The sequence below is a fragment of the Caenorhabditis remanei genome, chromosome V (genome assembly GCF_010183535.1).
Source record: "Caenorhabditis remanei strain PX506 chromosome V, whole genome shotgun sequence".
Lineage (NCBI taxonomy): Eukaryota > Metazoa > Nematoda > Chromadorea > Rhabditida > Rhabditidae > Caenorhabditis > Caenorhabditis remanei.
In genome coordinates this window covers 21,629,223-21,651,299 of record NC_071332.1, presented here as the reverse complement: position 1 = coordinate 21,651,299, position 22,077 = coordinate 21,629,223, and the positions used below count along the sequence as shown (strand labels likewise).

Sequence of the window (22,077 nt, the reverse complement as noted above, 5' to 3'; positions counted from 1 at the left end):
ATTCTGGAGAGCATTCTGCAATTTTTGAACACTGATTCCCTATCAGAACTCGATTTTCTTTCGGTTGTGCCAAGTATCGTTTCTGAACTCTATGGTAAGTTTAGACCATTTGAACTGGGATATGGGGGAGGTAGAAAATCGGGTCGATGAGGTTTTTCAAAGATTTTGAGTGAAGATTCGAATTCCTCGAGGTCGAATTAGTAAAAATAATCTAATTAAGGGAGGAAGTGACAAATTGAAAAAGTTTTTCAAATTCGGAAAAAATCTGAAAATTACTCAACTTCCAGACACAGCCCTGATCTCAATTTCACCGCGTTTTTAAAAAGTTAAAAACCATTATATAGAACAAGTCCAGAGCTATATTTTCATAGTTGACAACTTTCTTGTAGGACCCCTCCCTGGGTTACTGTACCTTCCGGAATATTCCAACATATCTAGCTAGCTGGTGAGAAGCCGCCAACTTCAAGGAGCTACAGTAACCCAGGGAGGGGTCCCACAGAAAAGTTGTCAACTATGAAAATGTAGCTCTAGAATTGATCTATCGATTGGTATAAAAATCAGACTAATTGAATCCAAAAATCCAAAGTTACAGAGTCTCAAACTTGATCAATCTCTTTTCCCCTCCGATGGCCGAACTTTTGCAAAACTTCGGCCACCAATCCTTTCTTTTTCTGTCAGTTTGTCTGTCTGTGTGTCCACATGAGTGTCCGGATGTCCAAAAAGTCACGTTGGGTCAGAGGTGGTCGTTTTCAGAAGATTCCGAGTACAGTTTCAGATTCCTTGACGTCGAATTAGTATATTTCATACCGATTCTCTGTAAATCTGAAAAGTTTTCGAGTTTCAAAGGAATTTTCTATTTTTAAACTATTCATGTATAAAATGTGAAAATATAGCAATGGGAAGAATCTAAAATAAATTAAAACTATGAAAACTCAGAAAAGGGCAGGAAAATTTTAACAAGAATGGGGGTGGCGAATTTCAGGCAATTATATATCACTATGGCACGAGATCTCAATCAAAATATACATTAGAATTCAGGGAAAGTGCATAATTTCATGGAACACAAATACAAAAGACTCAAATTATTACAAATTATTGACAGAAGTGGCGGCACTGTCTTCTCTTCATTATTCTTCTTCTATTGACGCGAAGTATCGACTCGTTGAGGATGGATGAGCGGTTCGGCTACGTAGTAGCAGGTTTTGAGCTGCTGCGGAGTGAGGTACTGAAAGTTTAGCGTTATTTTTTGAAAAGTTTGCTAAAAAGAATCGGAACATTTTTCTGATTCCGATTCTATTTCATTTTTTGTTCGAAAAAAAACCCGAAAAAAGTTATGCAAACTTTTCGAATTTTTGAAAACGCCAATAAAATTCAAATTCGCGCGCTTTTGCGCTCGCGGCCTAGAAATTTGAAGCGTTCGATTTCTCGGCCGCGGCCATTATGGCGCGCGAATTTGAAATGAATAAAATTTATTGGAGAATATTTCGAGATTTTCAGAGATTTTCAGACTTTTTTAGAGATTTTCAGAGATTTTCAGACTTTTTTTAGAGATTTTTAGAGAATTTCAGACTTTTTTAAAGAGATTTTTAGAGAATTTCAGACTTTTTTTAAAGAGAATTTCAGACTTTTTTTTAGAGATTTTCAGACTTTTTTAAACTTTTTTCTGTTGAAAATAGGCATTAAAAATTACCGTTGCAAGTTTTCTCCGTGTTTCGTTACACTTCATTGCATCTGACAGGAGTTGCTTGCTGTAAATTTCTTTTCGATAATCTCCAAGCGGCACTCTCTTGATTCCATTTGACTCGTCGACCTCATACCTGCAAAAAAATAGATTAAGAAATCGATAGAATAATGCAAAAAACTTACTTTGTGGAAATCAAAATCAACAACAACAAATCGATGTCCTCGACTTCAACGAAGACAAATGGCACCGCCTGCCACTGAAAAAATGAGAGAAAAATGAATTAAATTGTAGAGATTCGTTGAAACATACCAGATTTTTCACCCCGAAAAGACACGTCCATTTGATTTTCTCGATGCGGACGAACCTTCGCGAATCGATCGCGGTGTTCGCTCGAAATGGAATGATTTGTCGTCCTTCACAGAGTCCTGGCATCTCGGTTGGATCGCCGACGGAGATTGTTGGAATTGTTGGTCCGCTGAAATGAATTATTTGAATTGGAAATCTTTGAACAATGTCTGCGTCTCTCGTCTCTCATCTATATAAGAAAATGGAGAAAATCTAACGGGAAACGCAGAATTTCGTGTGTTTTGGACCAAATTTTGATCGGAAAAATGGAAAAACGCTATGAGAATAGAGCATTAGGGAAATGTTGAAAGTTTGAAATGTTTTTGTTTGCGAAAACTCACCTAGCAAAACTCATTATGTCGTTGTAAAGAATCGTCGGACTCGTACGTCTTGTTTTGCGATGATTGTAAATACACAGATTTTGCTGTGTTCCTTTCTCCTTCAGCTGCTTCTCCTCTTCAGAATTCTTCTTTCTCTCCTCCTCATCTGCTCTCATTTGACGCATCTTTTGGTACTGCTGGAATAAGAAACAAAATTGAAAATGTTAAAGAATTGAGAATTTCAACTCACTCTCTCCACTCTATCTGCTTTCGTCAGTTTCGGCGTCGGTATCTCGTGAAAGAACGTCTGAAAATATGAATTCAGATTCCCGAGATTTCTGGAGACAACTCACGACTTCTGGGTCTTGGTTTTTTGGCCTATTTTTCGAGCCGGGAGGACGTCCACGACGGCTGGCCTGAAATTATGAATCAATGATAGTTGAATACATCCTTTTTGAACATACCGGCATACTCAATTTCACTTTTGGACACTTCAACTCGGCGAATGGAATGGAGTCGTTCTGAAAATAAACGATTATTGGTTTTTAGAATTTCGAAAATTTGAGTTTATGTTTGAAGATTTGATGGGAAATTGTGATATTTCTAGGCCGCAACGCTGATTACTAGATTACAAGATGGGTTCCTAGGCCACGAGACGTAATTCTCGGCCATCAGACAGATTCCTAGGCCATTAGACAGAATCCTAGGCCACGTCTGATTTCTAGGCCATCAGACAGATTCCTCGGCCATCAGATAGATTCCTAGGACATCAGACAGATTCCTCGGCCATCAGACAGATTCCTAGGCCACGAGACGTAATTCTCGGCCACGTCTGATTCCTCGGCCATCAGACAGATTTCTAGGACATCAGACAGATTTCTAGGCCATTAGACAGAATCCTAGGCCACGTCTGATTTTTAGGCCACGAGACGTAATTCTCGGCCATCAGACAGATTTCTAGGCCACAAGACATAATTCTCGACCACGTCTGATTCCTAGGCCTCGAGGTGGATTCATAGGCCACAGGATTGATTCCTAGGCCATCAAACAGAATCCTAGGCCACGTCTGACTGATTCCTCGGCCATCAGACAGATTTCTAGGCCACGAGACGTAATTCTCGGCCACGTCCGATTCCTCGGCCATCAGACAGATTTCTAGGACATCAGACAGATTTCTAGGACATCAGACAGATTTCTAGGCCATTAGACAGAATCCTAGGCCACGTCTGATTTTTAGGCCACAAGACATAATTCTCGACCACGTCTGATTCCTAGGCCTCGAGGTGGATTCATAGGCCACAGGATTGATTCCTCGGCCATCAAACAGAATCCTAGGCCACGTCTGACTGATTCCTCGGCCATCAGACAGATTTCTAGGACATCAGACAGATTTCTAGGCCATCAGACAGAATCCTAGGCCACGTCTGATTTCTAGGCCACGAGACGTAATTCTCGGCCATCAGATAGATTCCTAGGCCATTAGACATAATTCTCGGCCACGACTGATTCCTAGGTCATCAGAAAGATTCCTAGGCCACGAGGTGGATTTCTAGGCCACAGGCTTGATTCCTCGGCCATCAGACAGATTTCTAGGCCACAAGACATAATTCTCGACCACGTCTGATTCCTCGGCCATCAGACAGATTTCTAGGCCATCAGACAGATTCCTCGGCCATTAGACAGATTCCTAGGCCACGTCTGATTCCTCGGCCATCAGACAGATTTTTAGGACATCAGACAGATTTCTAGGCCATTAGACAGAATCCTAGGCCACGAGACGTAATTCTCGGCCATCAGACAGATTTCTAGGCCACGAGACGTAATTCTCGGCCACGTCTGATTCCTAGGCCACGAGGTGGATTCATAGGCCACAGGATTGATTCCTAGGCCACAGGATTGATTCCTCGGCCATCAGACAGAATCCTAGGCCACGAGACATATTCTCGGCCACGACTGATTCCTAGGACATCAGACAGATTTCTAGGCCATCAGACAGATTCCTCGACCATCAGACAGATTCCTAGGCCACGTCTGATTCCTCGGCCATCAGACAGATTTCTAGGACATCAGACAGATTTCTAGGCCATTAGACAGAATCCTAGGCCACGAGAAGTAATTCTCGGCCATCAGACAGATTTCTAGGCCACAAGACATAATTCTCGGCCACGTTTGATTCCTAGGCCACGAGGTGGATTTCTAGGCCACAGGCTTGATTCCTCGGCCATCAGACTGATTCCTAGGCCATCAGACAGATTTCCAGGCCACGAGACATAATTCTCGGCCACGACTGGTTCCTCGGCCATTAGACAGATTCCTCGGCCATCAGAAAGATTTCTAGGCCATTAGACAGAATCCTAGGCCACGTCTGTTTCCTAGGCCATCAGACAGATTTCTAGGCCACAAGACATAATTCTCGGCCACGTCTGATTCCTAGGCCACGAGGTGGATTCATAGGCCACAGGATTGATTCCTAGGCCACGAGGTGGATTCCTAGGCCACAGGATTGATTCCTCGGCCATCAGACAGAATCCTAGGCCTCAAGACGAATTCCTAGACCACGGGAGTGATTTCCCGACCACGAGAATGGATTTTTCGGCCGCAAAACGGAATTCTCGGCCGCGACTGATTCCTCGGCCATCAGACTGATTCCTAGGCCATGAGACATAAATCTCGGCCACAGGACTGATTCCTCGGACGCGAGGCGGATTCCAAAGCCTCAACACGGATATCTAGGCCACGGGAGTGAATTCTCGGCCACGAAAACGAAATCCTAGGCCATCGTAGTAAAGCGACTATACTTTAGTCTACTTTTTAAGCGAAAATCAGAAATTCCTTTCAAAAAGTGGAGGTTTTTATTGATTTTCAAGATTTTTTGTTTTGAAAACTGTTACCTTATTTGAAGAAGATCCAGCTTTCACGACAACATTCCCAGCATCCGACGACTTCGACTCGGTTTCAGCATCTTCCTTTGCCAACAGCGAAGTTTGCAAATATGTCTGAAAATTAAAAATGTATTTCCATTTTAAGACTGAAAACTTACCAATTTATCGGATGGTACATCTTTTTTGTCATTCGCAACAGATGATGGATGATTGACCGTCTTGGAAAGTGAAGACGTTGGATGGTCTGATTTCTGAAAAAAATCAATATTTTTAGATGAAAATTTACGAAAATTTTCGTTTTTAACGTTGAAATTCGGATTTCAGTGCCGAAAATTTGAATTTCTGTGTTGAAAACTCTCTTACCGATTCAGTTTTCTTCGTTTCAGAAGTGGCGGCTCCTTTTGAACCTGAATCCGGTAGTTTTAACTGATGTTCCGCAGTTTTTTCTCGTGTCGACGCCTGATTTAAATAAATTTTCTGAAAATTGAAATATATTTTCATTTTAATACTGAAAACTCACCTTTTTCTCATTGTTTGCTGGATTCTTCATTGTTGAATCTGACGTAGATTCCGGAACCGATGGTGACGATGGAATGTGATGGTATTTCTGAAAAATTTGGATTTTAGTGCTGAAAATTTCAATTTTAAATGAATTTTCAATAGTTCTGATTCCAAATAATGTAATTTTAATCCATTTTTCTTGAAATTTTACGCAACATTTCATAAAAACGTGAATAAATTCGTCCACAAGTTCGAATCAGCGTAAAATTCTATTCACTGTCGACGAATGAATACTAACCAAATCTTTCAACCATTTTCTGCGGAATTCCTCGACTTCTGCTTTTGTGATATGTCCAGCGGTAAGACATCCAGCAATGCAAACTTCTCGTGTTGATTTCTCTTGCTGAATAAATCGACACATGTCCGCCGAGTGAATGCATTGTTCTTCTCCGATGTCTTCTGTTCCATCTGTCATTCTCGTTTTTCCAGTTCTCGTCACTCCATCTTTTTCCATTTCTTTTCCGTTTCCATTCGTTTTCTTCTCTTCATGCAAGTCATCACATTGATTTTTCTTTATGTTCGGTTTCATATTGTCATCTGAGTCATCGGAAATAACAAGATCTGCACGTCTTCCATTCAACTTCTCATAAACGATTTGAATGTCCTCTTGATTACTCATCGTTCCACAACTGTCGAGAGATTCAATCGAATCCTCAGTGTTTTGACTAGATTGAAGAGTTTCATCTGAAGACAATTCTAAAGAGTTTTCGGTTTGATTCCTAGCAGATGAATCGATTCCTTTTGTGATAACGATTTGGGAGATTTCCTTCATTTTTCCACGATTTTTCTCATGGTTTCCTCTTTTCTGATCATTCTCTGACGTCTTCACATTTTCAAGAGAAATTTTCGGATTTCCAGTTCCGAATTGTGGTCCACCATTAGGATTCCTCGTCGTTGAAAGTGACGTCGTGGGAGCCGTTGTATCCGATGGTGATGATGGTGTGTGACGACTTTTCTGAAAATAAATCAGTATTTTGAATGAAAATTTACGAAAATTTTCGTCGAAATTTGGATTTTAGTGCTGAAAATTTCAAGTTTAAATGGATTTTCAATAGTTCTGATTCCAATAATGCACTTTTCATCCATTTTTCTTGAAATTTTATGCAAAATTTTCCAAAAAATGAGTGATTCCGTCCACAAATTCGAATGAGCGTGAAATTCTCTCCACTGTCGATCAATGATTACTAACCCGAGAATTCCTCTCATCGATGAGCTGCTGGAACTGCTGAATTCGTTGAGAGACCGATGGCGGTGACGAATCGGCGGGTCTCTGAAAATAAATCAACATTTTTAGATGAAAATATACGGAAATTTATCATTTTAACGTCAAAATTCAGATTTCAATGCTGAAAATTGGGATTTTTGTCTTGAAAACTCTTACCGGCGGACTTTGTGGAATTTCGGATGGGGCGTGCTCATGGGAACCCTTTTTTTGAACTATTTCTCGAGTTCCATCTGCATCTGACGACCGACATTCGGAAATTATCTGAAAATTGAAATATATTTCCATTTTAAGACTGAAAACTCACATCATTATCGGCATCTCCTTGACTCTCCGAACTTGAAACTGGCGGTTTGGCAGTGGCATCCGTGTTGACGGGAACAGACGGCGCCGCATTCTGGATCGCATTCTGAAAATAAATCGATACTTTTAAATGAAAATTTACGAAAATTTTCGTTTTCAGCGTCGAAATTCTGATTTGAAAGTGAAAAATTTCAAGTTTAAATGGATTTTCACTAGTTCTGATTCCAATAATGCACTTTTAACCAAGTTTTTCTTGAAATTTCACCCAAGATACCATAAAAACGTGAACAATTTCGTCCACAAATTCGACCAATGCTTACTAACCAAGCCATACAGGTATTCCTTGAGAAATCTTTTGAGTTCATTTTTTGTAGGATGTCCTGCAGTTTTGAAGATACATCCAGAAGGGTAAACACCTCGAATCACTCGATTTTGCCATCGAAATCGGCAATAGTAGGCCGAATGGGAGCAGTTATATTGTCCAGCGTCCAAACGGTTTTGCTCTTCTCGAACAGACAGATCATTCCCAAACTCATCGAGAATCATAAAATCAGCAGGATTTTTCCTTAAATTATCCCAGACAATTTGAACTCCTTCTTGATAATTATTCACTCCACAACTATTACTCGCAACTTTATCGTCTGTTTGTGCCTTTTCAATCTCATTCTCACTCATCGATTGCTCATCGGAACTTTTCGATGACTCATCAGAATCCTCCATTGTCCCTGGCGCATCTCCAGCCATTTTGTCTGAATCCGAATCGCTTGAGACATCAGTATCTCGAATCACTTTTCTCTTTTTCTTCTTCGGTTTCATACTATTCTCCACTTGTCTTTCGTTCTGATGAATCGTTGATGTGTTTGGCTCCTTCTCCTTCTCAACCTCTATTTTCACAACTTTCTCAACTATCCCAAGATCTGTACTTTTCCTATTGATATTCTCAACAAGGATTTGAATTTCTTCATTGTTATCAGATGGCTTCTCAGTACTTTCATTGAGTCGACTTGCTCCAAGATTTTCATGAGAATCCATATCATCAGACGTCCTTTCGATGATTTTCTCAATAGTTGATGATTCATTGGAATCTTCCAGTGTCACCGGAGCATCAACGTCCAAATTATGTGATTCAGATGTCTCCTTTCGCTTCACATTTTCAAGAGAAATTTTCGAATTTCCAGTTCCGAATTGTGGTCCACCACCACCATATCCACCTCCTTGGCCACCACCCAATCCAACCGCTCCCGCATTCATCCCAACGCCTCCACCACCACTGTTGACCAGTGAAGAATCACCTTGATGAGATTTTTGACCTTCTTTGTCCACTTTTTTCTTCTTTTTCTTCGGCTTGGCACTATTATCCGATCGTTTTTTTTCGATATGAACGTTCTCCGACGTCATATTTCTCTTCTTATCCTCCACAGCAATCTCTGAACTCTTTCTTTTCTTAGTTTCTTTCACTGAAACTTCTTCTCCATTCGACAAATTGGAGCTGTTTGAGGCGAGTGAGGAAGAGATTTTAAGAATTTCATGACGAGATGGATCAGCAGATTTCGTCTTGTTCTTCTTTTTCGATTTCTCCGATCGAACGTGAACATTATCACTATCACTTGGAAAAGATATTCTTTTTAATACATCACTTCTGATGGTGACTGTTTCCATTTGATCGTGTCGTGGAGTATTCTGCGCGTGGTGTGTCTTCTTTTTGTGGTTGTCTTGACCTCTCGCATTCTTTCCTCCACCACCACCTACTCCAAACTGTCTCTGCTCTCCGCCGCCATATCCTCTTTCTGGTCCTCCAACACCGAATCCAGCTGCTCTCGCATTCTTTCCACCTCCTCCACCACCACCAAACGGTCTCTGCCCGCCGCCGCTATATCCACCTTCTGGTCCTCCACCACCGAATCCGGCCGTACGGAGCGTTGATTGCAGATTGTCGAGCAATGAGAGTAACTGAAACCATAGAATTTAATCCCATTGACTCTCCCGGAGTATTCCTACCTCATTATTCACCGATCCATTCATCGGATACTTCTGATTCGGATTTCCATTTCCGAATTGTGGTCCACCGCCACCTCCACCACCAAAATGCCCTTGTCCTCCACCGAATCCAGACGCTCCCACATTCATTCCACCCCCGTTGAACGCTGGCGCCTGTTGGAATTGCGCGTTTTGGGAGAGATTTCCGGTGGGACCGCCTGTGTTCGATGCGCCATTTGGTCCAGAAGCCTCTCCAGAGTCATCGCAAAGAGCCTTCTCTCTTCTTCTCCTTTCAAAATCGTTTCGCTTCTTTTCCTTCCTTGCCAATCTTTCTCGCTCAACCGCCAATTTCTTTCTCTGCAAAATAACAAAATTGTTCAAAATTTGTTAAAAAATGGATGAATACCCATCGTTTTTTTGCAGATTTCCGGTTTTTTTTGCCGGTGGGAGTGGCTTTGGGCGCATTTTCGTCTCCGTTTCTCTTCTTCATTACAGCCAGTAACAATTTAACTGAAAATAAGTTATATTAGGCCGGCACAGTTCTTACAACTGCGCTCCACCGAAATCCCCTCGAAAAATGTCTCTTTTTCTCTGAGTCTCTCAATTTCGCACAAAATTTTATTCGGTTTCGATAGAGCGCGGTTGTAAGACTCGTGTCGTGCTAATAATTTTCAGAAATAATTGCACCATGGGACGAGCGGCAGCGAAATTGCAAATTTTTTGATAATTTTCACCAAATATTTGTTTTTCAGGCATTTTTTGTTGAAATTATAGATTTCCGATGAATTTGACTGCATTTTGCAGAGATCAGCAGAACGTTGCCGACAAATTGAGTTAGAAATTTCCATTTTGCTGAATCGACTGACAGTTTTGTTGCCGCTCGTCCTGAATTTCCAAATAATAACAAGAAAAAATACGGAATCGGTCTCGAAAACCGATAAATGAGAAGAAACACAGCTAAAAACAGGCAGAAATCGAAATTTTTATTAAAAAAACAAAGAAACACAAAACAAGACTCAAAGCACAAGAGACAAACAAAAAAAATCATCAAAACTTGCGACAAAAATAGCAGGTAGAGGACGGGAAGATTCGCTCAAGTCGGGGGATGCTGATGAGAGGTAAATCTGAAAAATAACAAATTAAAATGCTAGAAAAAATGTATTATAAGCAAATATAAGCGTAATTTTGAATATATTCCCGAATTTCCAACAAAAATAGAGAAAAATTTTCTAAAATTTAAGATCTCTTTTTGAAAATACCGTCGAATCAGTCGTTTCGTGCTTTTTTTTTACGATTTCAGAGTTAAAACATCTGTAAAATTGAACAATTTCCATTTTAAAAGTGAAAAATGATTACAAAACACGAAAACAGAAAGGCGTCGTAGGATATGAGGCATTGTGACGTCACTGCCGTAAACACCGTCACGCAAAAATGCGGACCTTCAAAATGTTGATGATTTTTGAGAGTTTTCGCTGAAATTCACTGGAAATTGCTCAATTTTTACGCTTTTTGTGCATTTTTCTTACTAATTTTTCGATTTTCGCTCCCTCCGATCGAGATTTTCTCATTTATAACGTTTCGCTGCCCGTTTTTCACGTAATTTCTGCTGATTTCAATCAAAGAATATTTTAAAATTTATTTATTCTCGTCCGCTGTGTCTCCATTGTTTTTAATGATCGTCATGTATTGATTATTACTTTTTTACTGCTTCTTCGTTGCGTTTAGTGATTATCAAGCTCATTGTCGGAAGTGTAGATATTTTTATGAGTAAAAAAGAATTTTGACATTTTTTGAGACTTTTTATTGATATTTACTGGAATTTACTCTGCGAGTATTCAATTCTTTACTGGAAATTGCTCAATTTTTACGCTTTTTGTGCATTTTTCTTACTAATTGATCAATTTTCGCTCCATCCGATCGTGTTAATCTCATTTTTACGCTTCGGCGACCGTTTTTAATTAGATTTCTCTGATTTTAAATAGGTCATTATTATTTATTTGAGATTAATTCTTGTCCGCTGCTTCTCCGGTGCTTTTTATTATCATAATGCTGATTTTCTGAGATGCCGATCACTTTTCAAAGTAAAACAAAAAATAATGAGAAGCTGTCGTAGGATATGAGACATTGTGACGTCACGGTCGTAAACACTGTCACGCAAAAATGCGGACCTTTAAAATTTTGATGATTTTTGAGAGTTTCTGTGGAAATTTACTGAAAATTGCTCAATTTTGACGCGTATTGTGCATTTTTAGAACTACTTTTTTGATTTTCATCCTCTCTGATCGAGTTTATCTCATTTTTAACGCTTCGCTGCCCGTTTTTAATTCAGGTTTTGGCGAGTTTAGTTAAAGAGCTTCAAAATATTGATTATTACTGTTTCGCAGATTCTTCGTTTCTTTTAATGATCATCATGCTTATTTTCAGAGATATTGATCGTTTTTTGAAGTAAAAAAAATAGATTAATGAAAAGTTGTCGTAAGATATGAGACATTTTGACGTCCGAAATTCAAAATGTTCATATTTTTTGATAGTTTTCTTGGAAACTTACTGATATTTGCTCAAAGTTGACTTTTTCAGTAATTTGTCAATTTTTGCTCCGTCCGATCGTGTCTACTTCGTTTTTATGCTTCGTCGACCGGTTTTTAAATAAGTTTCGCTGATTTTAATCAGAGAATATATATATTTTTAACATTAATTCTTGTCCGCTGCTTCTCCATTACCTGTTTGATCGTAATACTCATTTTCGGAGATATTAATCACTTTTCAAAGTAGAAACCGACAATAATGAAAAGTTGTCGTAATATATGAGACATTGTGACGTCACAGCCGTAAACACTCACGCAAAATTGCGGACTTTCAAATTTTGACATTTTTTGAGGTTTTTTATTGGAATTTTCTGAAAATTGCTCCAATTTGACAGATATTGTGCATTTTGTTCATTAATTTGATAATTTTCGCTCCGTCCAATCGAGTTTATCTCATTTGTAACGTTTCGCCGGCCGTTTTTTAATTAATGCTTTGTTGAGTTTAGTCCGTCGGAGTGCAACTCTATTAGAGGGGCAATTCAAATAGAGGGTGCACCTCTATTTTTCGTCAACGAATTCGCCCGACCTCGATACCCAACTATCTTTTGAATTTGTTTGACTTCATTAGTTTTTTATGCCGAATTCATCGAACTTTTACGTAAAAAACGGATAAAATCCTGAATTTCTATAACAAACTACGTTTTTGACAACAAAAATGCTGAAATAGTAATGTGAGAGAACAGTTCGGAGTCAGTTAATGATGATATTAGAGAAAGTGTAAATCGCTGGAGGGCAACTGTATTAGAGGGGCACTTCAATTAGAGGGTGCACCTCTATTGTTCAAAGGGTCTGCCGGAGGGCACCACTATTAGAGGGGCACTTCAAATAAAGGGGCAACTCAAATACAGTTATTACGGTATGAGACACTGTGACGCCACGGCGGGTAACTCCGTCACGCAAAAATGCGGTACTTCAAAATTTTGATGATTTTTGATAGTTTTTCTTGAAGAAATTACGGAAAATTGCTCAATTTTGACGCTTATTGTGCATTTTCTAGCATTTTCACGCCCAATTTCCATATTTTGCCACGAATTTCGAGTTTTCCGAGTAGCGGTTGTTTAACTTATTTTCCCAGCTGCAAAGTTTCGACATACAAAGTTCTTGTAGATTTATCCGCATTGTAATCGAAAGCTTTACATTTGTTGCTCTAAATCATTGTAGTTTTGTTGTTTTCTCGTGGCAACAGCTTTCTACCGTTTTCTACAGTTTCCAGTTCTTTTTGTCAGAATTCTTTTTTTTTTTTTGCTTGCTGTATTATTGTGTTTTGCCTCAATGTTCTGCCAAACTCTAATTTCCTGTTCATTCAAAATTTTTTTTGTTTTCTATGAAATGTTCTCCACTGAAATCCGTTTTCGCTTTATTCTGCTCGGCTCTTTTAAAATACTCCGTCTTTTTTTCCTTGTCATCCTTCTTGTTTTTTTTCCAAAATCTCTTACAATATTCACATTTTTCAGAACCGACACCAATAGTTCTTGGAAACTTGAAGAAAAAGCCATGATGAGTGTATTCAACAAGCACTCTAGCTTTTTCAAGTCGGAGAACTCCCTGTAGTTCTTCGCACGCGTGGTGATGAGGACTGCTCCGGATCAGAGGCTCTTTGTAGTTCCTGTTCCATGCGTTTAGGAGTTGGTTTTGCCCGCACAGAAGGTATGCGAACTATGTTCGCGAAGTCGAAGAGCCTCTTACGAGAGGCCTTCGCACGCGTGGTGATGAGGACTGCTCCGGATCAGAGGCTCTTTGTAGTTCCTGTTCCATGCGTTTAGGAGTTGGTTTTGCCCGCACAGAAGGTATGCGAACTATGTTCGCGAAGTCGAAGAGCCTCTTACGAGAGGCCTTCGCACGCGTGGTGATGAGGACTGCTCCGGATCAGAGGCTCTTTGTAGTTACTGTTCCATGCGTTTAGGAGTTGGTTTTGCCCGCACAGAAGGTATGCGAACTATGTTCGCGAAGTCGAAGAGCCTCTTACGAGAGGCCTTCGCACGCGTGGTGATGAGGACTGCTCCGGATCAGAGGCTCTTTGTAGTTCCTGTTCCATGCGTTTAGGAGTTGGTTTTGCCCGCACAGAAGGTATGCGAACTATGTTCGCGAAGTCGAAGAGCCTCTTACGAGAGGCCTTCGCACGCGTGGTGATGAGGACTGCTCCGGATCAGAGGCTCTTTGTAGTTACTGTTCCATGCGTTTAGGAGTTGGTTTTGCCCGCACAGAAGGTATGCGAACTATGTTCGCGAAGTCGAAGAGCCTCTTACGAGAGGCCTTCGCACGCGTGGTGATGAGGACTGCTCCGGATCAGAGGCTCTTTGTAGTTCCTGTTCCATGCGTTTAGGAGTTGGTTTTGCCCGCACAGAAGGTATGCGAACTATGTTCGCGAAGTCGAAGAGCCTCTTACGAGAGGCCTTCGCACGCGTGGTGATGAGGACTGCTCCGGATCAGAGGCTCTTTGTAGTTACTGTTCCATGCGTTTAGGAGTTGGTTTTGCCCGCACAGAAGGTATGCGAACTATGTTCGCGAAGTCGAAGAGCCTCTTACGAGAGGCCTTCGCACGCGTGGTGATGAGGACTGCTCCGGATCAGAGGCTCTTTGTAGTTCCTGTTCCATGCGTTTAGGAGTTGGTTTTGCCCGCACAATTCGCGATGATTACATCCACTCCGGTGATTAGATTTATGAGCGAATTAAGGATAAAAATAGAACGGTGAAGACAACGACAAAGCAGAAGGAATGGAGCTGATGAAGCAACTGGAAACTGGAGGAATTCAATCAGATGAACACGGTGAGTTTTGAAAAGTTTGTCCATAAAAAGGGGCGGAGGCGGCCAATGAGACGCAAGAAAGTTATTGCAACCCGGGCACGCGTTTTTAGCAATAACAGCGCACGCATTATCTAGTTTTGTAATAAGCCAAATTTCAAGTAGTAAAGCATTGGTTTGTCCGTTTTTAGCGAAAGGTTTTTAATATGAAACATATTTGTTTCATTCTACGGTGATTAGAGGTGTGTCTAAAAATGATTATTTAAGGCGGAAAAGAGTTTCGAAGCGCGAACGAAGCCATAATGGAGGTGTACGCGGCTCGTCATCACCTCTCGGACGCACATCGATGACACAAGAATACGACGGACAGTTGGCTGCGTTGGAGCTGGCTTGCGCGAAAGCTACTTTTCCGTTGGGCAGTGAAAACCGAGAATCTATTCGTCAAAGATGCCAAGCTGGTATGGACAAGTGAGTACTGTTTGTCATGAAAGTTGTTTAAATTTCTAACGTTTCAGACGGCTCCAAATACATCATATACCACTGACGATCAAATTACTGACGGTTACCAATAACTACAGGTGAGAATATAGTGGATATAGCTGAAAATGAAATGAGAAATTATTTCAGAGTGGAGATGGAAAATCGATTAGTGTAAAGCGACAACGCCTAACAAATTAAACGGCTGAAAGTGGATCCGTCGAAATGGGAAGGCATAGAAGATGAAGAACACTGAAACTCGAAGGAAAACGAATGAATTCTCTCAGAGGATACTCGAATTCTGCCTTTTCTCATGAAAGGAGTCAAATGTAGAATCTGTCGAGCGGTGAAACATGTTGTTTTGTTCAATTGAAATAATATTATGATTGATTTATATTGATTAATCTGAAAATAAATATTTATTGTGATCCCTGTTTTCTTAAATGTCGGTGGAAGAAAAAATAAAACAAGAATAAATACGAAATCGGGTTTGAAAATCAAAAAAATGGGAAGAAAATCAGCTGAAAACAGACATATATCTAAACTTCTTATTAAAAATGATGGAACACGTAATAAGACTCAAAAAGAAATAGAAAACATAAAACTTAAAAAGAAACAATCGAAAGAAAACTCATAATAACGATACCAATCAACATTTTCAAAATAGCTACTTGCCTATAAATATTAACACAAAAAGCTACATAAAGAGAGAAATGTAGAGAGATCAGAACAAAAAATTGATTGAAAAAGGAACGAAGCTGAAAATGATAACATGGAGCTAATAAAACAATTGAGAAGAAACAATCGGAGGAAAATAGGAGAATTGAGAAGACGTGGAGGAAGAAGTAGAAGATATTGGATTGGGACAAGAGAGGAGTTTCTCACGAGATTCATCGACGCCAGGAAGACTGAAATTAGGCAAAATTATTGACATATATATCAAGTAGTCGTTTAACCTGATCTCCTTGTGGTCCTCCACCCTGCAGACCGCCACCGTATCCATCACCGAAGCCAGCCGATCCGTGATTCGCTGTCATCTCAGATTCTTGTCCGGTACGCATTTGAGCCATCGCCGCCACACCGAGTCCGAAAACCACCTGGAAAATAGAGAAATTGGAAGAATTGAATGCATTCTCAAGTTATGCTAGCTTCTTTGCAGAGAATTACAACCTTCGCTAAGAGTTAGAGCTATTTGGGTTGCTTAACAGCCACCCAGCTTAACGACTTTTCTGGCTGCTCACCTGCATTGCCTGCATCACTTCCGAAACACTTTGCTCATTGAATTGCGGATTGCCTTGGAATGGGAATGACTCCATCGGATTTCCATTTCCAAACGGTGGTCCACCACTACCATATCCACATCCCTGTCCACCGCCGAATCCAGCAGCTCCCGCATTCATTCCCCCTCCTCCACCACCACCGTTGAACGCTGGCGCCTGTTGGAATGGCGCATTTTGGGATTGATTTCCGATTGGACCGCCTCCGTTGACTGCTGGCGAATCTCTTTGATGAGATTTTCGACCCTTGTCGTCTCTTTTTTTCTTCTTCTTTATCGGTTTATCACAACTATTCGGTTTAACAGTTTTCTTCTTTTTCGGCTTATCCGTTCGAACTTCTCCATCCACACTTTCCCTTGGAAATCTGATTCTTTTCAACAAATCTGTTCCAATCGTAACCGTATTTCCCGGTTTCCGTGATTCTATCTCCTTTGTCTTCCATTCCAAGTCCTGTCTCTTCTTTTCCTTCTTTTCCAATCGAGCCCTCTCAACCGCCATCTTTTTTCGCTGCAAAATGATGAAATGTTTCAAAATTTAAAAAAAAATGGATGAATACCCATCGTTTTTTCGCAGATTTCCTATTTCTTTTTCTGGTGGGAGTGGTTTCGGGTGCTTTTTCTTCTTCTTCTTTTACCTTCGCCATCACAAGTTGCCACTATAACTGAAAATAATAAAAATCTTTTGAAATAATTGCCACATGAAATGAGCGACAACGAAATTGCCAGTTTTTCAAGATGGTTTGCCATATTTTCGTTTTTCGGTAAGTTTTTGTTGAAATTATATAGTTTTCAGATGAATATTGATGCATTTTCGCGAGTTTTTCTTCGACTTTAATTTGCAGAGATCAACAAAACATAATTTGAGTTGGCAGTTGCCATTTTGCTGAATCAACAGACAGTTTCGTTGTCGCTCGTCCTGAATTCTCAAAAAATGAAGGAAGAAAAATACAAAATCGGTTTCGAAAACCAAAAAAAAAGGAAAAAAATCAGCTAATAACCGACATATATTAAAACATTTCATTAAAAATAAGGAAGGAAAACTCGTAATAATGCTAAACATTTTCAAAATATCAACTTGCCTATAAATATTAACACAAAAAGCTACAAAAAGAGAGAATTCAGGGAGATGGGATCAAAAAATAAAATATAAATGGTAAAAGGAATTTGAAAGAAACTGAGCTCAAAATGACAACATTGGGCTAATAAAACAATTAAAAAGAAACAATCGGAGGAAAATTCAAAAACAATAGAAAATTGAAGATGTGGCTGCAGAAGAAGAAGGAACTGGATGGATTGGATTGGCGCGAGAGAGGAGTTTCTCAGTTTCTCATGAGAATCATCGACACCAGGAGGACTGAAATTAGGCACAATTATTGACATATATATCAAGTAGTTGTCTAACCTGATCTCCTTGTGGTCCACCACCCTGCACACCGCCACCGTATCCATCACCGAAACCAGCCGATCCTTGATTCGCTGTCATCTGAGATTCTTGTCTGGTACGCATTTGAGCCATCGCCGCGACGCCGAGACCAAAACCAACCTGAAAAAATGAAGAATTAGGAAGAATTGATTGCATTCAAGAGTTATTCTAGATGCTTTGCAGAGAATTACAACCTTCGCTGAGAGTTAAAGCTAATTGGGTTGCTTTGCAGTCTTCTGAATCGTTATTAGCAGCTCAAATGCTCTATAAAGCTCTAGAAACTGCATAGCCGACACTCAGAGCTTAACGACTTTTCTGGCTGCTCACCTGCATTGCCTGCATCACTTCCGAAACACTTTGCTCATTGAATTGCGGATTGCCTTGGAATGAGAGTGACTCCATCGGATTTCCATTTCCGAACTGTGGTCCTCCACCACCATATCCACCACCCTGTCCACCGCCGAATCCAGCCGATCCCACATTCATTCCACCTTCTCCTCCACCAATACCGTTGACTGCTGGCGCCTGTTGGAGTGGAGTATTTTGGGATTGATTTCCGATTGGACCGCCTGTGTTGGTTGCTCCTAAATCTCCTTGATGAGATTTTTGACCTTCTTTGTCCACTTTTCTCTTCTTTTTCTTCGGTTGATCACAATTTTTCGCTTGTTTCCCTTCTTTCTGTTTCTTTTCCTTCCGTTTTACCAGATTTACTGAAACTTCGTCACTATTCGACGAATTTGAGCTGTTCGGTGGGAGCGATGGACCATGACGAGTTGGACGCGTAGTTTTAACAGTTTTCTTCTTTTTGGGCTTATCCGTTCAAACGTATCCATCCACTCTTTCCCTTGGAAATCTGATTCTTTTCAACAAATCTGTTCCAATCGTAACCGTATTTCCTGATTTCCGTGATTCGATCTCTTTTGTCTTCCATTCCAAATACTGTCTCTTCTTCTCCAATCTCTCTCGCTCAATCCGCTTCTTTTTTCTCTGTAAAATCAAGAAATCATTCAATAAATTTGAAAAAATATGCATGAATACCCATCGCTTTGCTCCAATTTTACTGTATCTTCTGCCATCGGCAGTGAGTTTGACCGGACGTTCTTCTTCTTTTACCTTCTTCATATCAACCAGCCAAGAAAACTGAAAATAATTAAAAAATCTTTCGAAATAATTGCACTCTGGGACGAGCGACAACGAAATTGTCAGTTATTGTTGATATTCTTTGCCATATTTCCGTTTTTTCGAAAGTTTTCGTTGAAATTATATAGATTTCCGACGAATATAGATGCATTTTCACGAGTTTTTCTTCGACTTTAATTTGCAGAGATCAACAAAACATAATTTGAGCTACCATTTTGCTGAATCAACGGACAGTTTTGTTGTCGCTCTCCCCGGGATTCACAGGTGGAACAAAAAAATAAAACAAAAGAAATACGAAATCGGGTTTTAAAACCAAAAAATGGAAAGAAAATCACCTAATGACAGACATATATCAAAACATTATATTAAAAATGAGGGAACACGTATAATAAGACTGAGCACACAAAAAAGCAATAGAAAACATTAAAATTAAGACGAAATACTCAGAAGAAAACTCATGCTACCAATAAATATGTGTAAAATAGCTACTTGTCAATAAATATTAACAAAAAAAAGCTACATAAAGAGAGAATTCAGGGAGATCTGAACAAAAAATCAAATGAAAAAAAGGGAATTCGAAAGGGATTTGAAAGAAATGGAGCTGAAAATGTCAACATTGAGCTAATAAAACAATTGAGAAGAAACAATCGGAGGAAAATAGGAGAATTGAGAAGACGTGGAGGAAGAAGTAGAAGATATTGGATTGGGACGAGAGAGGAGTTTCTCAGTTTCTCACGAGATTCATCGACGCCAGGAAGACTAAAATAAGGCACAAGTACTAGCATATATATATATATATATCAAGTAGTCGTCTAACCTGATCTCCTTGTGGTCTTCCTCCCTCACCACCCTGCACACCGCCACCGTATCCATCACCGAAGCCAGCCGATCCGTGATTCGCTGTCATCTGAGATTCCTGTCCGGTACGCGATTGAGCCATCGCCGCGACGCCGACACCGAAACCCAGCCGTAAGATGTTGTGATTGGCGAGAACCTGGGAAAATAGAGTATTAGGAAGAATTGAATGCATTTAAAGTTATGCTTGCTGCTTTGCAGAGAGTTACAACTTCAGCTGACAACTAGATCTATTTAGGCTTATTAGAATATGTTTGGGCTTTTCGCCTGCTGCTTACCTGCATTGCCTGCATAACTTCCGAAACACTTTGCTCATTGAATTGCGGATTGCCTTGGAATGAGAGTGACTCCATCGGATTTCCATTTCCGAATTGGGGTCCACCACCACCATATCCACCACCCTGTCCACCACCGAATCCAGCCGATCCCACATTCATTCCACTGCCTCCACCACCACCGTTGAGTGCTGGCGCCTGTTGGAATGGAGTATTTTGGGATTGATTTCCAGTTGGACCGCCTGTGTTGACTGCTCGTGAATCTCCTTGATGAGATTTTCGACCCTTGTCGTCTCTTTTTTTCTTCTTCTTTATCGGTTTATCACAACTATTCGGTTTAACAGTTTTCTTCTTTTTCGGCTTATCCGTTCGAACGTATCCATCCACACTTTCACTTGGAAATCTGATTCTTTTCAACAAATCTGTCCCAATCGTAACCGTATTTCCTGATTTCCGTGATTCTATCTCTTTTGTCTTCCATTCCAAATACTGTCTCTTCTTCTCCAATCTCTCTCGCTCAATCGCCATCTTTTTTCTCTGCAAAATAATAAAATCATTCAATAAATTTGAAAAAATATGCATGAAATACCATTCGTCGTCCCGACCGTTTACTGTATTTGATACGGGTGGGAGTGGCATCGAGCGGAAGTTCTTCTTCTTTTACCTTTGCCATCACAAGCTGCCTAGAAAAACTGAAAATAACTTTAAAATCTCTCGAAATAATTGCACCATGGGCCACATTTCCGCTTTTCGCCGTTTTTCCTATTATCACGGCACATTTCTTACCACTGAGCTCTACCAAAACCGAAGAATATTGTGTACGAAATTGAGAGAGTCAGAGAAAACGAGACGTTTTTCAAGGGGATTTTGGTGGAGCGCGGTTGTAAGAAGCGTGCCGTGATAATAGATTTCCGCTGAACTTTCTCTCGACTATTATGAATTCATTTTTTTCTGTGCATGAGAAGTCCGCGCCGCACTCACGCGGCGGCCACGCCCACCCCGATTTTAACGCTGCGTTCAATTTTTGAACACTGCCGCAAGAAAAGGGCGTGGCCGCCGCGTAAGTGCGGCGCGGACTTCTCATGCACAGAAAAAAATGAATTCATAATATAATTTGCAGAAATCAGTGAAATTTTGCCGACAATTTGAATTGGCAATAGTCATAAGACCGAAAAATTTAAATCTCGCGCTTATTTTTATAGTTCAATTGAGCGCATTTGCGGACAATAAATTTGTGAAAAATAGATTTTTAATAATTTCAAAAATTCATCGATTTCTCTTCAATTTCGGTGGATAAACATGTTTATAAACACGTTTTCAGAATATATTTCCTAATCTGCGTCTCTCTCGCTCACACACACTCTCTCGTTTTCCGCCAAACTATGACTCTATCAAACCCGTTAGGATTTTCTCCAAATATCAACCAATAATATAAAAAAAAATATTAAAAATATTCACTACAAATGCTTTATATACGAAACAAATCTATATAGAAGAGAAAGAGAGAGAAGGACATCGAAATTAATAACACATCACACTAATTATACATTTTCAGCAGCAATTATAATTATAATAATTAATTGGGTCGGTAGCAAAAAAATAAGAGAAAAAATAGAGAGAGAGCATCAAGTAAAAGAAATCAAAAATCATTGAGAAAAAACGAAAAATAAATGAAACAAGTAGAGATCGGAAATGTGGGGGAAAAAAGGGGCTAAAATTTCAGCAGATTGAGGTATAGTGAAAGAAATGAATTTGAGATTTTGTGTATTTAAAGGGAAAAAATGAGGGGAAACAAGTAAAAAAAATAAAAATATAAAAAGAAAAACCGTATATTATAATCAATTATCCATTAAAATTGCCATCATCCGAATAATCGGAATCACACATGAACTCTTTCCGATCGTCAATCGATGACTTCTCCTTCTGATAGTAATAGTGCTTGAGACGGACGTGCCAAGCGACAGATGTACACGCACTGACTGTACGGAATTGATGGACGACGTTACGTG

At 40.0% G+C, this 22,077-nt stretch overlaps 3 protein-coding genes across 3 annotated transcripts; 1 reads left to right on the top strand and 2 right to left on the bottom strand.

Annotated features, from left to right (window-relative positions):
* Positions 1 to 1,138: 1,138 nt before the first annotated feature.
* On the bottom strand, positions 1,139 to 9,784 carry GCK72_021853 (uncharacterized protein; the record flags this gene model as incomplete). Its single annotated transcript, XM_053734537.1, has 19 exons — positions 1,139 to 1,225; positions 1,691 to 1,817; positions 1,867 to 1,940; positions 1,994 to 2,159; positions 2,371 to 2,546; positions 2,600 to 2,656; positions 2,703 to 2,765; positions 2,814 to 2,870; positions 5,241 to 5,345; positions 5,390 to 5,482; positions 5,595 to 5,708; positions 5,752 to 5,838; positions 6,031 to 6,747; positions 6,982 to 7,062; positions 7,174 to 7,278; positions 7,322 to 7,423; positions 7,642 to 9,267; positions 9,316 to 9,651; positions 9,701 to 9,784. The coding sequence occupies 19 exons, from the start codon at positions 9,782 to 9,784 to the stop codon at positions 1,139 to 1,141; spliced, it is 4,257 nt and encodes a 1,418-aa protein (XP_053583450.1).
* A 4,810-nt stretch (positions 9,785 to 14,594) lies between these two features.
* On the top strand, positions 14,595 to 15,277 carry GCK72_021852 (uncharacterized protein; the record flags this gene model as incomplete). The annotated part of the gene is made up of 4 exons (XM_053734536.1): positions 14,595 to 14,646; positions 14,931 to 15,090; positions 15,138 to 15,200; positions 15,250 to 15,277. 4 exons carry the CDS (start codon positions 14,595 to 14,597, stop codon positions 15,275 to 15,277), a joined length of 303 nt encoding a protein of 100 aa, XP_053583449.1.
* Positions 15,278 to 16,013: 736 nt separating this feature from the next.
* GCK72_021851 (uncharacterized protein) lies at positions 16,014 to 20,741 on the bottom strand (the record flags this gene model as incomplete). The annotated part of the gene is made up of 9 exons (XM_053734535.1): positions 16,014 to 16,196; positions 16,341 to 16,883; positions 16,933 to 17,031; positions 17,778 to 17,918; positions 18,126 to 18,508; positions 18,860 to 18,938; positions 19,756 to 19,932; positions 20,072 to 20,605; positions 20,658 to 20,741. 9 exons carry the CDS (start codon positions 20,739 to 20,741, stop codon positions 16,014 to 16,016), a joined length of 2,223 nt encoding a protein of 740 aa, XP_053583448.1.
* Between the last annotated feature and the right edge of the window lie 1,336 nt (positions 20,742 to 22,077).